This window comes from Lissotriton helveticus, chromosome 1_1 (assembly GCF_964261635.1).
Source record: "Lissotriton helveticus chromosome 1_1, aLisHel1.1, whole genome shotgun sequence".
In the NCBI taxonomy this organism is placed as follows: domain Eukaryota; kingdom Metazoa; phylum Chordata; class Amphibia; order Caudata; family Salamandridae; genus Lissotriton; species Lissotriton helveticus.
Window position 1 is genome coordinate 1,456,184,080 of NC_136057.1, and position 17,657 is coordinate 1,456,201,736.

Below are 17,657 nucleotides of genomic sequence, written 5' to 3' on the forward strand. Positions count from 1 at the left end.
TATAAATGCATGCATACATATATTTATACATATATACATACCTATGCATGTTATGTACATGAACGTTTGAAAAACACTAATAAAAGCAAAGCTCGAGACCTATTGCATTTTCAATGCTTGTTTCTTTTTCTTTTACAGACGTTGGGCGAAAAGCCCTACAGTACAAAGAAAAACAATTCTGGATGCGCTATAGTTGCTTGGCATTGGACACTTTTAGTGTATTTCACATGGCATGCTTAAGACCTAAAGAGTTGCCCACTAAAAATGGACCTTCCAACTCGCCTAAGCCACCAGGGGGCGCGGCAGCCTGCAATGAAACAGGCATTGGACTAACCAGGGTTCGGCGGCGTAGCGGAAACTGCCAGCCAGAGTAGACTGAAGGGTGGGCGAGGCTTGGTCGGACTGGGCGTGTCCTGTAACTTTGCTGCGGCGATGAATGGGACAGCGGAGCAGAAGTATCGTGCGCGAGGCAGGCGATGGCAGTGCGAGGATGGAGGCAGCGGGCGGCAGCGAGGGGCGCGCGGAGAGAAGCCAGTGACGGACGGCCCCAACTGTGAAGTGCCCTGAGGGACTGTGGGTAGCTGGTCGCGCGACTTAAGCGGCACGCGGGGCCCCAGAAACTTAACATTCATTGGCTTTTGGGCGCGGGGTCTCTGGCCAGCGGGAATGCTGATTGGCCCTAAGGACCGCGTACAGCTGGATTGTGTACTGGAGACCCTGGCCCGGACCCCTGCGCTGTGGATTTGATTGGCTGCGGGGGAGTTGGGCCCAGCTGACAGCAGAAGCGAGTGGCCCAGTACGCGGGTCCAAGGCAGCTGATTGGTTTTTCGGGGTGAGCGAGCATCGGAGCAGCTGTTAATTGGCTGCAGGTTGCGCGGTTTCTCGGAGATTGGCTGTTGTAAGTTTGGGATCCATTACTGGAGGAGCGTCTGAGGAAAAGCGAGCCAGTGAAGGGAGGATCCGGTTTGCTGCTGGCGGTGCGGGGACCCTACTTGCAGAATGGGGAACGCAGAGAGCCTGGAAGCCCCCGGGGCCCCGCCTCTGCTTCCGCTGAAGGTGCCCATGCCGGATCCCGGGGAGCTGGAGGAACGCTTCGGACTTGTGCTGGTGAGATGAGGGGGGAAAAGGAGCTTGGGAAACTGCTTTATACGTGGTGGCCAATGCTTTGCTGCGCCTTTCCGAACGACCCTAGTGGCCCGGTGTAAAATCACTTAGCCCTAATGTCTGTACCACAAATTACAATTTTCCATATGTGTCAGAATATGTATTGCTTCAGTGCAATACATTTCAGTGAAACCGCGCTGAATTGTCAGTGGAAACTTTGAGCACAAAGATAGCCCTCTCCCGTGGCGGTCATTTTGTTAAATTTTGGATTCCTTCTGCGATGCTGCAAGATACATGTCTTCCTTTCATTTGTTTGGGGTGCATGTGGCTGATGTGTTTGGGGTCAAGGCCCCGCTGTTATGCTGCTTTTGTTTGCAGCCCAGGTTCTCCCAAACAGGTTGTTTTGGGGCATGCCCCTCTCTCCTTTATTTGGCTTGACAGTCACTCTCTAGTGCCTGTTTGAGCTCAGAATGCTGTTGTTGTTTGAGATGGTGGTTCCTTGTGGTGCTCCTTGTGTTTGAAATACTGGCTTTCTCTCTTGTTTGGGGCCAAGGGCCCCTCTGGTGCTGCAGTTTCTGCTTTTTTGTTGTTGCAGATTTATGTAGCGCGAACTCGACCAAAGGGTATTGGAGCGCTTTACATGAGCACCAGTTACTTTACACAAGGATACATTTATATTTTGGTAGGCACGGGGAGATTAAGTGATTTGCCCAAAATCACTGGATGCTGAGTCGACGCCAAGTCTCAAACCCCGTTCCCCAGCTCCAAAGTCGACCACTCTAGCCCCAAGGATACATCCTCTGCTTGGCTGTGCAGCCTTCTGTCAGTGGCATAAAGTGTAATGATGGGCGTCCCGGCAGAATGTGAAGAAGGGCCCCTGAAGCTCTATTATCTTACAGATATTGATTGTCCTTGGGTTGGATGGCCCGCGCCTTGGGGGCTACAGAGGCCTGCATTATGCTACTGCCTTCTATCCGTTGATGGGGGTTAAGGTACCCTCTATGCTATGGTGTTGCTTTGGTGGACATTCTTTTCTCTTTTTGTCTGGGATGCTGGCCCCTCTGCAGTTCTGCTTGTGTTTTGGGTGCACCCACCGACAGTGCTACCTCTTGTCTGTTGTGTAGGTCCCCTCTGGTGCTTGTGTTTGGAGTGCCAATCCCACTCTGTTGTTTGGGTTGCAAGTCTCCTCCTTCAGAGCTGTTTAGGTTTGGTGTCACTGGCAGGCCTCAGCATTTTTAACTGGTGCAGCACTGAAGCTAGGATTGCACACCACCTGCTGCATGCACATGTTAAAAACCATTTTTGAAGAGCTTGTCATCTGTGTGTCTGTCTAGAACACCATTTTTGAAGAGCTTGTCATCTGTGTGTCTGTCTAGAACAGTGCTACTCGCAGTACGGCCGGGGGCTGCAAGCAGCCCTCCGGACTTTTGCAAGCAGCCCTGGTCACAGCAGCACTGGGCTGCGGATGCCTCAACTCAGCACTAAGATTAAAAAAAATGTCAAAAGACAGACAAGCATTTATTTATAGGTTAATTTAAGGGAAGCCACTAGTGTGCCCTGCAGTGCTTAACTGTAAGAAATTTTCATTTTTACAGACCTCGTGGAGCAAAAGTGTAAAAATGAAATGAAATGAAATTGGGTTTTGTAAAGCGCGTTACTACCCGGAGGCCTCGTAGCGCTGATAGTCTCTTCAAAATTCAAAAAGTGTATTTCATTAACAAATGCAGAACCTTTTCACCGTAGTAGATCAGATTACATCAGTGCATTGAGAAGCATGGTTTTAAAAGTTATCATTTTTGAGCCTGAATTTAGAAGCATTAATTCTTCCTCCTACCCTGACAACAATGCCAAGAGTGGAATAAGAGCAAAGTCGGTTTTGTGGACTTTTTATGTGGCCTGGGTTCCTATTCTACATGAACAGTATAATAGTTTATCAATTCAAACACAGGAAAGTTTTGTATGGCGCACATCCTGAAGTCCTGTATTTTGAGGTTCTCTGATATGAGATAATGAAGAAAGAGGAAGGAAAGTAAAATAAAACAATTGCTTAGGGTTACACAATTTGGTTGAGTGGGAAAGCCGGGATTAATCCTAGGTTTGCTGGTTTCACATTCATAGCCATTAGAAGTATATGCTTTGCTTCCCCAACACTCACTTTATTACCAACACTCCCCCCAAACCCCCAACCGCCACTCTACTGGCATCATGAGTATCCATGGTCTAGAACATGGCTAGACTGGGCTGCTCTCAGTAATGGTCACTTACTAGATAATGGCTACTTCTCAATATGTGGAAAGCCAAACACAAACTCCAGTATTTTGTAAATAGCCTTATACGTTCATTTTCCTGTAATTTACCAACTAAAATTTCCATATTTCCTCTTGCAGGCATCACTGTTGATTTAAGTCTACAATCTGCATAGGATTTTCACTTTCTTTGTTTTTGCAATTTTTTCATTAAAGTGACCATACAGGGCCACCATAGCTGATCTCTCCATCCCAATTGATACGGCAAGTAGGGGAAGTCTCTGTTTTGGTTTTGGTGCTGTGTATGCCTAGCCTTTAAGAGCTTAGGTTCATTGACAGAGGTGAATGTGAATAGCAGCACTTGGATGTAAAGAAATTGACAGCAGCAAGACTGTGGGATATGACCTCAGGAGATACAGCAGGTCTATGAGTGCCAGCAGTAGGATCTTCAGGATGCTGACCTGCAATATCATCTAAGCGAGAATGACATTTACTTTGCTACTGCTGTACTGCATCTGTCCTATGAGTAAGCAAAAATTGCACTGCTGTTACCTGGTTTGTACATGTCCTGTGATGGGGAAAGTTCATGCTGCTGCTCTTCGATGTACCTGTCTGCTGAAGCACTAACCTACACTGTTTCTGCCCAGTATGTGCCTTTTCTAAGAGGAAGTGTTGTATCCACTTTTGTTGCCGCCTTATGAAAAAAGTAAATGATATATTGTGTGCACTTGCATAACATGCCCTATGATTCAGGGACTGCTCCACAATATTTGATGTGAGTGATAACAAGGCGTAGTTGTGAGGAAGTTGCCTGACGCCGTGGGGCAATATTTGTGCGCGTAATCATGGTGACAGAAAAGAAAGTCAGCGTCCATTGTACACCCCTTCTGTTTTGAATATTGTAGAAGGGAGACACCATAAAAAAATATTTTAAGTCACCCACGCTATTTTAATATAGCTCCGAGTGTAACAAAGGGAGAATATAAATGTTAGCTTCAGGGACTTCACCAGTCCCAAACTAGGGAACCCCTAACTAGGAAATTGCACAACCAATGAACAGTAGCACTCTTGGATGCTTCAAAATTCTAGCTGTGGAACTTTTTGGTGAAGCTTAGTACACTAGGTGGGCGAGGGTTCTTCTCCTATCTGATCACATGATTGTATAGCGGTTCCATAGAGGGTTTGGCAGTTTCTTCCAGGACGGTGGTACTTTTTGTATGTTTGTTTAAGGAGCGCGTTCAGCAGGCTTTTAACTACTCTTACTCCCACTTAAGCGTGCTAGCCAGCTGTATTATATCTGATCCGCATGTGTGAGAACAGTGTTTTGTCCCCCCTACTTTTGCAATTTGTGTTTTACTTATTCCGTGTGTTATTTACGTTTTTGCTGCTACTGTCCATGTGGTACCTTTTTAGGTCGAGCCTGGGCAGCGTTGTGCTGGTCTGCGAGGCATGCTGCATTGAGGAATGGAATAAAGGATCCGCCCATTTCCCGCCCATCTTTTCAATTGTCTCCTGGTACAGTCCTTTCAAAATCGTTCCTTTTCATTCGTGAATAGGCTTACTAGTCCCACCTTGGTACCGCCTTGTTTGCATTTGTAACCTCCCATAACGACGTAACTTTTTACTTGTGGTCTTACACAGTCTGCTTTATCCAGTCGGTGAGCGCCATTTTCTTTATTGTTACTTAATGTAAAGAGCATGGAAGGAACGCCAGTTTTAGCAATGGTGGCTTTTTTGGGGGGGGCTGGGTATTTGCAGCTTGCTATGTGTGCTTTCACCTAATGGGCTTCGGATATAAATGTGCCCTCCCTGCACAGATGCCGTGAGAAGCGGGCTCTGTTAATTTGCCAAAACTGTTTTTTAGGAACTCAGCGCTGTGCGTTTGAAATATGCTCAGTTCCTTGCCCTCTTCCCCCGCTGCACAGACGCCTGCATGTTTTTGTTTTACTAATTCACTTTTTGGTTGTTTTCAAGCACATCATGCCGCGCTTTCAGAATAGAGGCCACGCCCATTTCTTTAGATGAGCAGTGTCTAAAGAAAGGTCTGTTGCCACTATTAAGCACCCCATACCACGGTTTAACTTTAATAGCGGCCCCAGGCCTTTCTTTAGACACGGCTCATCTAAAGAAAGGGGCGAGGCCTCTATTAGTGTGAAGGCACAGAATGGGGTGCTTGTAAAGAAAATATTTGCAATGCAATAGGTCTCGCATTTGCGAGAATTTAAGCTATTGTAATTTACAACCAATAGCTTAAACTCTTGCAAATGCGAGACCTATTGCATTGCAAATGCTTCTTTAGTGTTGTAAACCTCTATATTTAGCTTTTCATTAAGAAAAGCCAAACTTTTGCATTGCCAGTGCTTGTTTAATGCATGCTGTTTATGAGGGAACCCTTGCAAAATATGTGAGCAGAATGTAGTTTTGGTTTTAAGTGTGAACCAAGCAGTTTTTCAAATGGACTAGATGAATTTTGTAAATGTTGAAACCTACTTGACAAGTCATGCATATTAAGGCTATTTCTGGCATGGTAGCAAACAGCAACTTTGCATTCTTGGGTTTTGAACCCATAATGGCAACATTAAATGCAAAACTACATGCCCACAACGCAACATGCTGTTAGATCAATAGCTAGGAGGGACAGATGATATGATATGTACTTTTGTTAGAATTAATAATAATAATAATCCACATTTGTAAAGCGCACAATCACCTGTAAGGGTCTCTAGGCGCTGGGGGCCGTCGGGAAGATTAAGCAAGCTATTGCCCAGAGTCACATGGTGCTGGGCTAACCTGCCGCCGGAGCCGGGGATCGAACCGTGGTCCCCAGATTCCAGCGTCAGTCGCCCTGGCCGCGGCACCACACCTCTCGCAGCAGTGGTTGTTATAATTACGCAGCTAGAGAAGGGAAATTGTGGCATTATGTGCCACACTCTGTAGCAGTCCTATTTAGTTATTGTGTCATTTTTAACAACTATTTAAAGTGGGCAAAGTTGTATCGTATTAGTTTAACTCTTAAATTCAGCTATCAGCAACTGAACGTTCATGGTTCATCTTTGCATGAGAATCTGACACTGCTCAAAATTACATGTAGTGCATTTTGGATAACAATGTTTTGTTTGAGCTAGAAACAAAAATTTATTTTGGGGAGAAATTCTCAAATAATGCAGCAGATGGTGCATTATGAAGTTAATGAGGAAAATTCGTGACTATATGGAAAAAGCTGTGGCCACAGGAACGCACAATTCCAATGGCCCTGATAATGTCACGGTGCCAATTGGCAGACTTGTAAAATGCAAAATAAAATTTTGTTCCTGACTTTATGCCTTTGTTTCTTGTAGGCAGCCAAGGGATAAACAGCCCAGTGCGTGAGCGGGCAGATACAGCCTTTCCAATGCAGATGTGAGCATCTCCCTGCTAATGGGCTAACATTAACAATCCTGGGATAAACAAATGGGCGTGCTAAAAAGATAATTACAAGAGCAATGCGAGCAGCAGTAGCTAAAGGGTCTGAAGAGACTCTAAGACAAGAAACCTAGCATTGGCAATGCCAATATGTCTCGCACTTACGAGAGTTAGAGCTATTGGCGTTGTAAATGACCATGTTTTTACCCATTTTGGTTTGGAGTGTATGTTTGTTGTGTGGAGTGGAATTATGTGGGTTGGATTGGAATTGTGTTGAGTGGATTGGTGTAGTGGAATTATGTGGCATGGTGGATAGATTATGGGTGAGAGTTGCATACAATAGACAGAAAGACTGAGAGGCATAGGTAGTTTGTGCACGAAGTGCTGAATGAGAGGAGCAGAAAGGGAGTGTAAGAAAGAAGGGGAGAGCAGGTGACAGACACCTAAAGAGGAGACGCCTGTGTTATGTAGAAGATACCCCAAGATAAGGAGAGTGTGGGATTGAGGGACTGAAACCTTGAAAAGGCACGGGAAAGAAACTTTGAAGACCTGAGGTCAACCACATGAGGAGGCAGGCAGTGTGTGTAAAAAATAAAAAAGAAAAGAAAAGAAAACACGGGACGGCTTACTTTTACCAAAGAAAACTAAGGCAGGTGTTCAGAGTGGCAATGACCACTCACCAGCTGACGGCGGGGCACCAAGGATGTGCACCGGATCGAGAGAGGTCTGTGAGCCGACAGAGAGAGCAAGGAAAGAGATGGGCTGTGCACATTTTTAAGTTTCCGAGTATGTGAGAGCAGCACTGAGACAAGTGAGAAGGGCACAGGGGGTGAGAGGTGAATGAGTGCACAGTGTGAGGAGGTGCTGGAAAGGTAACGTGTGAGTAGGCAGTACACAGAGGCGAGAGGGAGTGTGAGGGAAGGATGAGAGGGGCCAGTAGGAGTGCAAACAGGGCCCAAGCTCTTTAATGAAACTAGCAGAATGCTCACAATCTAGATGTCCTTAAAAAACATTTATACCTACATATACGTTGCACCACCGGTGAGCGAGGTAACTCGGTGTGTGGAGCGGCTGCTGTTGAGAGAGTGTGATAAATTAAAGAAATATCCCAAGTGCAACACCCAGGAGCACCATAAATGTTATACAGATAAATATTAATTTAAGGTTTGTAAGTTATGAAGTCTCATGAAATGTGCCACCACTGAGGGAGATAGCTGAAAGGTTGTGCGCCTGCCACTGAAAGCAGGCCATAGCAAAGTGTAAAGAGGGCCCAAACTGTTTAATGAAGCAAGAGCATAAAGGAAAGGATAAACATCCATATATTTTGCGTAGGATTACCAGGCGTCCCCGTTTTGCCAGGACGGTCCCTGTTTTTAACCAGCTGTCCCAGCAAATTTCAAGAAAATTTAGCTCATGTCCCGGTTTTTAGAGAAGGTCGACTGAAAACGGTGGAAGGTGTTTTTTTATGTTTTACAAAGCAGGGATAGTTAGCAGTTGTTTCAAGAAAGCAATTTAATTATCAGGCAAGCTACTGGGCTTAAAAATTGCATTTTATGTATGTTCTTACTGCCTGTTCTGTAATTCTCTGCTGAGGAGCGCTCTCATCGCTTGAAGTAAAATTGTAGTCCTTCTATTTTTGGGAAATGTCCCGGTTTTTGGCTTTAAAATTATGGTCACCCTAACATTGTTGCAACAACAATAACCAACAGGTGGGTGGAGGGTCCTAGGGAATATTTACCGACCACACAGTTACTACCCCCTACATATAATCCGTAATACAAAAAGAATAACTGTGGGTCTAGAAAAGAAAGGGAATCTATGTGTCAAAGATGACTATGTGTCTGCTCTAAGTGTATTAGTAGAGCACACAACAGGATATCGCACTTAATGGGAAGATATCCATCAGTTACTCTTCCTTTGCCGCCCTGTTCATCATTTGAACCAGTTCCCAAAGTGGAGAATCTTTGTTGTTGCCACCTCACTAGATGTAAATGATAGTAACTAGTACTATAAGGCAAGGGGCACAAAGGACTGATGTTAGTAACTGAAAGCAGTGCATGAAAAAAATGTGAAAAATGAAAGGTGCAGTATTAAAATTGGAGAGTGAGCGCAAAAAACTTTTATTCTGGTGCCGTTCACTTCCAATATTAAAACCAATTCAGTGCAAAATGGTCAGTAGGTTCAACAAATAACTACCGACCCGATGTAATGGTCGACATGTTTCTGCGGATATTTACAGATCCAAAGGGTACCTACCGCTTCTTCAGGACCTATGTATTTTGCTACTGCTTACAAACGACATACGTGAATACAGATATCACCTGTATACTCCTGGTAGTCCTCCTTAGTTTCTAGAGGAACGTGCTTCTCCTCACCTGGCAACAGCTCAGGAAGATAGTGCACCGCTCTATCCGTCCACGCAGCACAGATGTCTGCAAGGTGTACCGACGGATAGAGCGGTGCACTATCTTCCTGAGCTGTTGCCAGGTGAGGAGAAGCACGTTCCTCTAGAAACTAAGGAGGACTACCAGGAGTATACAGGTGATATCTGTATTCACGTATGTCGTTTGTAAGCAGTAGCAAAATACATAGGTCCTGAAGAAGCGGTAGATAACCTTTGGATCTGTAAATATCCGCAGAAACATGTCGACCATTACATCGGGTCGGTAGTTATTTGTTGAACGTACTGACCATTTTGCACTGAATTGGTTTTAATATTGGAAGTGAACGGCACCAGAATAAAGTTTTTTGCGCTCACTCTCCAATTTTAATACTGCACCTTTCATTTTTCACATTTTTTTCATGCACTGCTTTCAGTTACTAACATCAGTCCTTTGTGCCCCTTGCCTTATAGTACTAGTTACTATCATTTACATCTAGTGAGGTGGCAGCAACAAAGCTTCTCCACTTTGGGAACTGGTTCAAATGATGAACAGGGCGGCAAAGGAAGAGTAACTGATGGATATCTTCCCATTAAGTGCGATATCCTGTTGTGTGCTCTACTAATACACTTAGAGCAGACACATAGTCATCTTTGACACATAGATTCCCTTTCTTTTCTAGACCCGCAGTTATTCTTTTTGTATTACACCCTAATGTTGCACCACCAGTGAACAAGGTAGCTCAATGTGTAGAGCGCCTGCTGCTGAGTGTGGTATGAATGAAATATATATATACCAAGCGCAACACTGAGGCGCACCATAACTGTTGCAGGTTGCCTACTTTTATTCTGAATTATTATAAGTTGCAGTGGCACTTAGACATCACACTGTGTGCCGGGGAGGGGACTGTGATCTGCAGCCATCTTCGTCTGTTATGTGCATCACGGAGGCAAGAGGATGGATTGCTTTTTATACAGCAATGGCTACTGCAGTTTCGTAATGCAGCATGCTATTTATTAATTATCTTCTGAAAGATGAAAGGCTGAGTTGACCCCGGAGAGGGTCAAACTTGTAATATGCATCATACACAAAGATGTAAAAACATTATTTCAACGTTACAGGGCTGCGTCATCGACTACCCCATGTTCATCTGAAAGAGCGCTATATAAAGTTTACATACAGTACAAGAAAACACTTGAGAGAACCCTTATAGCAAGCTTAGGGGTGTTTCCAAGAAATACTCTTATTTAGACATCAGCTGACTGCTATATAGAGAAGCTGAAAGGTTGGCAAACGTTGATTGTAAGCATGCATGACTGACTCCGACCCAGCCCTTCCAACCACAAAAGGCACCAAGAAGTGGAGGAAATCTTCTGTTTCGCTTAGAACAATTAGCCTCTAATTAAAGTATGCAGCTATACAGTACACCCGTCGGACCATGGTAAGTTTTGGGATAGAGCAACCAAAAATATCCTTGACGAGCAGTAGTGGAAAAACTATGAGTTTCGGGTTGCTCTAGAGAGTTTTACACCAGGAACAATCCACAATGAAAGACTAGCACAGTGCAAGGCATGGTATCACTTCCAGTTTAAGATAACTTAAAACGTAAGGCCCCGAGAAGATGAGAAATGGTAATGCCCCTACTTATCGTTGTGAAAGCAGTGAGATCTGTAAAAGTGGATATTATTTTTTGGGGGTGGGCACACATTGACGTCACAGATTTAAAGTTGTGGGCCACCCACAAAGATATATATATATATATATATATATATATATATATATATATATATATATATACATACACACATTTGCCTAAAATATTTAAATGTGACTTAGTGTGTGTGTGTGTCTATAGATAGAGCACAAAATATAAAGTCCGATTTAGAGAAACAAAACACCACTGCTTTGTAATGAAAGTCAGTTGTAAAAATGTATGTGTGCAATGTAAGTTTGTTGTTTCTGTGTTGCCTCCTAAAACATTCAGCAGTTTTGGAGGCACAAAGAGGCGGGGACTGGATAAATAGAGCTAGGGCACGGCCCACATCTGCTTCCTCCCTCCACCCGCTAGAACCGTCTCTGTGCGGATAGTCAACATTTCAAGCAGTTCTGGAAGTACTGAAAACCGATCATTACTATAGCTTCGAGGAATGAAAACAGTAAGCAATGGCAATCACTTTTAGTGGTAAAGAATACAGAGGAGACAGATGAACCAGTGATTTTATATAAAGAAATGTATGCCTCCAAAATAATCGCAACTCTCTATAGATCCTGGACATCTTGTCGCCCGCTCACCTTCTGCACTTGCCCCATGAAGCAGACTTGCTTGCCAATATACTGGGCCAACATGCTAGCATTGATGCACATTCTCGGTACATCGTGGATGTCAGCCATTGTTGGAGTCACTCCTCCACTCTTCAGCTCAGAAGAACTCCAGTCCGGACTCTTCAGTGTTCAGTGGTGGGAACTGGTCACATCGGTTTCCGCACCTTCCGTATTGGAGGAGACTATGACATAATCATAGTCAAAGAGACGGACACATTTTATTGCGTTGTTGAATGGCCCATCACAGTTGTCCTACTTTCAGCTTGAAACCAACTCCTGTAAGGCTGTGATAACTACACCCAACGCTACAGTCATTGCTAGACTGGGTAACTTGTGGACCGGTCTTTAGACAGCCTTTTTAGGCATAGGTAAGCCTGCCTTGTTTGTTACGTCTAAGTAGGCTACTTCACATCATTGGATGGTTTACCTAAACGAGCTACGTTACGGGGTAGGTTACGCCATGATCGCTATAAGGTGGAAACACGGACAAAACCCTGGTGTAGTCTGCGCAGGTATTTACATTTAAAATTAATCATCCCATGCTCAATTGCAGTAGTAAATTCAAAAACAAATAATTGAAGTTTAAAGAATTTCAAATGTTAATAACTGTGACTCTATGAAATACGCAAGCGCGGGGCATACACACTACTTCCCAATAAGTAGTGACGCAAACACATGGCGCTACATCCCCTTAACTATAACCAACATTGTTGCATGAAGCGGCATTCACGTAACTACCAAACACATCTAGCCGTATGAAGCGGCATTCACTTAACAAACTGGGTGCATGTAGTGAAATCCTGCAACACCACGTTAGAGCTGCATTTTGAACCACAATAAAAATGAAGCAGCGGCCATGAAGTGCCGTACACTAAACAAAGGAAACCCACATATGAAAGTAAAACCTGAGCCAGTAATGTGTTGAGATAAGAGCACGAGACAACAATAAAAAGAAGCAGCTCCTGTGAAACTGCGTGCGTTGGACATAGTAAACGCACAAACGACGATAAAAAAACTCTGATCCAGTAATGTTGAGATAAGAGCACGAGCTGAAAACAAAGAAATGCTGTGGGTTTGCTAACTTAACCCATCATCTGAGCGCAAGCTGAGACAAAAAAAACAAAAACTGTGCACCCCAATGAGCATAAATGGTCGGAAGTGCTAGCCTGCATGTAATAGGGCCAGTAGCCATGGGCGGTAATAAAACACCAAGAGATGGGACAAACGTAAGCTGTTGACCACAGAAAAGTGAGGATTTATGAAGTGCACACAAAGGAATCAATGAAAAGCGGTAGGGATGCTCTAAGCCCACAGAGTAGATACAGCATGTCTCGAAGAGACAGATCATGCGCTGCTTAGGGTCGACCTAAATGGCGTGCTGACACTCTTCTTTCGGAGTCTCTCAGCGGCTTAGAGGTTGGTGTTACTTTGGAGCTCCTGAAATGGGCCCTGCCTTAAACCAGTGCCGCTTATGCCGCAGGTTCTGTCTGCCCCATGAGGGCCGCCAGTGGTTGGCCCTCTCTGCCCTGCTCTTTGTATTTGGGTGATTACTCTGTGACACTGCTTATGTTGAAGATATTGTTTTCGGTGTACTGCTACCTGCGTTTGGGATGCAGCTCCTACTAAACTGCTTGTCGTTCAGTTTCGCTCTTTAGATAGCTGCTTGGAGTGGAGGTCCCACTCTGCTGTGCTGCTTGTGCTTGAGGCAGGTTTCTCTCTCGAACGTTTGGGGTGAAACTCTTCTCTCCAGTGCTGCTTTTGTTTGGGTTGCAGGACCCACTGTGCAGCGTTGCTTGTGTTTGAAGAGCAAATCGGCCTTTGCTGTCATGCTTGTGCTTCGGTGCAGATCCGTCTCTCTGGTATTTGGAAACATTTCCTTCTGTCGGGTATTTGCTTGCAGGTCAAACACCGCATTCTGCTTGTGTTTGGGGTGCAGAGTCCCTATAATGCTCCCTCTGTTTTGGGTGCACTTCCTGTCTATTGCTGTGTTGTGTAGCTTCATCTTTACGGTGCTGCTTGTTGTGCAGGTCTTGCTCCGCGGAGCTGCTTATGTTAGGGGTGCACATCCTTCTGCAGTGCTCCCTGTATTTGCTGTTCAGGTCCGTCTCAGCGGCGTGTTAGATGAATGTGACTCACTCCAGCGTTTGGGGTACAGCTCCCACTCTCTGGTGTATTGTATTCAGGTGCCTCACTTCCCTGTTGATCGTTTTTGAGGTCCGGGCTCCTGTATACAATGCTGCTTATGGTTGGGTGCTGGGTCCTAGCTCCGCTGTGGAAGATATTTTGTTTTATATTGAACTCTCACCGTCTCCGGCATTCCGTCTACTTGATTGAGGTTCAAGCTCCAAGCGCAGACTGTTGCCACTGTGTGGGTGCAGGCTGCCGAGTGTCGTAGCTCCATGTGTGGATTGTTGACACTGTGTGCGGTGCAGGCTACGGAGTGTCATAGCTCCATGTGTGGATTGTTGTCACTGTGCGTGATGCAGGCTACCGAGTGTCGTAGCTCCATGTGTGGATTGTTGTCACTGTGCGTGATGCAGGCTACCGAGTGTCGTAGCTCCATGTGTGGATTGTTGTCACTGTGCGTGATGCAGGCTACCGAGTGTCGTAGCTCCATGTGTGGATTGTTGTCACTGTGCGTGATGCAGGCTACCGAGTGTCGTAGCTCCATGTGTGGATTGTTGTCACTGTGCGTGATGCAGGCTACCGAGTGTCGTAGCTCCATGTGTGGATTGTTGTCACTGTGTGCGGTGCAGGCTACAGAGTGTCGTAGCTCCATGTGTGGATTGTTGCCACCGTGTGCGGTGCAGGCTACGGAGTGTCGTAGCTCCATGTGTGGATGGTTGCCACTGTGTGTGGTGCAGGCTACGGAGTGTCGTAGCTCCATGTGTGGATTGTTGCCACTGTGTGTGGGTGCAGGCTGCCGAGTGTCGTAGCTCCATGTGTGGATTGTTGACACTGTGTGCGGTGCAGGCTACGGAGTGTCATAGCTCCATGTGTGGATTGTTGTCACTGTGCGTGATGCAGGCTACCGAGTGTCGTAGCTCCATGTGTGGATTGTTGTCACTGTGCGTGATGCAGGCTACCGAGTGTCGTAGCTCCATGTGTGGATTGTTGTCACTGTGTACGGTGCAGGCTACAGAGTGTCGTAGCTCCATGTGTGGATTGTTGCCACCGTGTGCGGTGCAGGCTACGGAGTGTCGTAGCTCCATGTGTGGATGGTTGCCACTGTGTGTGGTGCAGGCTACGGAGTGTCGTAGCTCCATGTGTGGATTGTTGTCACTGTGCGTGATGCAGGCTACCGAGTGTCATAGCTCCATGTGTGGATTGTTGCCACTGTGTGGGGTGCTGGCTATGGAGTGTTGCAGCTCCATGTGCGGATTGTTGCCACTGTGTGGGGTGCAGGCTACGGAGTGTCGTAGCTCCATGTGTGGATTGGCGCCACTGTGTGGGATGCAAGTTACCGAGTGTCGTAGCTCCATGTGTGGATTGTTGCCACTGTGTGGGATGCAAGTTACTGAGTGTCGTAGCTCCATGTGTGGATTGTTGCCACTGTGTGTGGTGCAGGCTATGGAGTGTTGCAGCTCCATGTGCGGATTGTTGCCACTGTGTGCGGCGCAGGCTATGGCGTGTCGTAGCTCCATGTGTGGATTGTTGCCACCGTGTGCGGTGCAGGCTACGGAGTGTTGTAGCTCCATGTGTGGATTGTTGTCACTGTGTGCGGTGCAGGCTACAGAGTGTCGTAGCTCCATGTGTGGATTGTTGCCACTGTGTGTGGTGCAGGCTATGGAGTGTTGCAGCTCCATGTGTGGATTGTTGCCACTGTGTGGGATGCAAGTTACTGAGTGTCGTAGCTCCATGTGTGGATTGTTGCCACTGTGTGCGGTGCAGGCTACGGAGTGTCGTAGCTCCATGTGTGGATTGTTGCCACTGTGTGTGGTGCAGGCTGTGGAGTGTTGTAGCTCCATGTGCGGATTGTTGCCACTGTGTGCGGTGCAGGCTACGGAGTGTCGTAGGTCCATGTGTGGATTGTTGCCACTATGTGGGATGCAAGTTACCGAGTGTCGTAGCTCCATGTGTGGATTGTTGCCACTATGTGGGATGCAAGTTACCGAGTGTCGTAGCTCCATGTGTGGATTGTTGCCACTGTGTGTGGTGCAGGCTGTGGAGTGTTGTAGCTCCATGTGCGGATTGTTGCCACTGTGTGCGGTGCAGGCTACGGAGTGTCGTAGCTCCATGTGTGGATTGTTGCCACTATGTGGGATGTAAGTTACCGCGTGTCGTAGCTCCATGTGTGGATTGTTGCCACTATGTGGGATGCAAGTTACCGAGTGTCGTAGCTCCATGTGTGGATTGTTGCCACTATGTGGGATGCAAGTTACCGAGTGTCGTAGCTCCATGTGTGGATTGTTGCCACTGTGTGGGATGCAAGCTGCCGAGTGTCATAGCTCCATGTGCGGATTGTTACCACCGTGTGGGGCTGGCTACGGAGTGTCGTATGTCTAGCTCTCTCTCCCTGCAGTCCAGCCTGCCTTTGAGGTAGTGCTCCTTTGTCTGCTTGTGATTTCTTCACGTTTGTGGTGGCTCTATATTTTGGGGCAGGGCTCCTCCTTGAGTGTTTGTTCTGGAGGCGGTGCAGACGGTGATGGAGGAGGCAGAACTCAATAAATGACTATAACTCTTGAGGTTTTAAAAACCAGAAAGGGACTGAGGTTTTTACGAACTCCCCCTCCATTCCCCTGTCCTTCCTCAGTGGGGAATTAAAGAATGTCTTCATTGCTCTGAGGGGGCGTGGAGTGCAGAGCCTGGTGGAGAGCAACCGCTTCGAAACCTCTCAGCTGCAACAAACATCATCCGAACCCTGGTGGGTGGGCGTCTTATTATTACCGGGTGTGTGCTTTATTCTTGGAGCAATATGTGTCTTTTTTTGTATTTGGAGGTATTTGTGCGTGTGTGTAGAAGTATTGGTGTAGGTGAGTGCATTTTGTAAATCTAGTTTTAAAGTATGTATGGTGTAGGTGTGCAAGGGTGAGAGCATATGGACTGTGTAAGTAGATGTGTGTATAGCTGTGCGTATGGTGGTGGTGTGTGTGTGTATATATATATATATATATATATATATATATATAGTGTGTTTGGTGCGTTTGTGTCATATGAGTGGGGTTTTTTGGCGGTCTTTGTGGTGTAGGTGTAAATAACAGCTGTGTAGTGGATGTGTTAGAAGGTGTGTGCCTGATGTTTATAATGGTGTGCCGATGCATGAATGGAAGCATCTCTAAGTTGTGTAGGTTAGTGTGCAGCGTGTGTGTATTGTTTTAAGTGTTTTTAGGGGTCTCCAAGTAGGGCCATGAATGAGTATGCAGAGCACAGTACTACTTTCGGGCAATTGAAACTTAAAAGGTTTGGCTGTAGACCGCTTTAACTTTTTGTTGGAACTTTGGTCTACACAGCATATAACGTAAAGTACCTAAACACGGGAGCCATGTGTCCACCCCAGTCATGCATTGACTTGTTTGGTTGAGCCACCTGGAAGCATTGACTTACTGGGGTGTCAGTCATGTTTTGGGACCCTGCTATAGGATTTTATGTATGTTTGCATTTTCAAAGTTTGCCTTGGTCTTGGGTCGAAAAATTAGTTTTCCCAAGATGCTAATAGATTTTGGGTCACCCTTGCACCATAAAGGTTCCCTGTAGCATCCTGTACACCGTGCATTGACCCCTCAGATGCCCTGGACAGGCAAAGGCCATCTATTATTGCTCCAGTACGGCCGCAGAGGTGGCGATAGATGCGCTGCTTGTCCAACAATGGTTCACATTGAAAGGGCACAGGGCTAAGGTTCGAACTGCTTGCTTTCATAGACCTGACAACTTTTCAAAGCTTTAACTGATGGAATGCAACTTTTAAGTAGCCTCCCACCGTGCGTGACTCTCTTCAGCCAGCCTTACCTTTTAGAGGGTAAGCGCTTACATTCTAGGCTATAGTTTTCCTTGTTAGTATATCTGGAATGAGGGTCAAGCCTAAAACCATGTAACAAAAGTATTTTTTACGTGATTTGTTTGAGGAAACTTGTATATTTTCATAGAAAAAAATGCGTAAACCACATAGCCGGACCCAACAACATAAGGCTATTACAACAAAGAATACTTACACATCAAAGATAGTTTTCCTGGCTTTGCAATTGAATATTACAATATCCTTCTC

At 45.8% G+C, this 17,657-nt stretch overlaps 1 protein-coding gene across 7 annotated transcripts in view; it reads left to right on the forward strand.

The window, feature by feature from the left end:
• The first annotated feature begins 404 nt into the window (after window positions 1–404).
• FMNL3 (formin like 3) overlaps window positions 405–17,657 on the forward strand; it is a 419,538-nt gene continuing 402,285 nt past the window's right edge. For 4 of the 7 annotated variants that reach the window (XM_078685960.1, XM_078685974.1, XM_078685975.1 and 1 more), the window contains exon 1: window positions 452–1,107. In XM_078685960.1, coding sequence (XP_078542086.1) covers window positions 1,000–1,107 — 108 coding nt within the window. In that variant the 5' untranslated portion in view covers window positions 452–999. Of the gene's footprint in view, window positions 1,108–17,657 lie in introns of all 7 variants that reach the window. The other 3 variants (XR_013610360.1, XM_078685965.1, XM_078685970.1) reach the window with 2 other exon arrangements.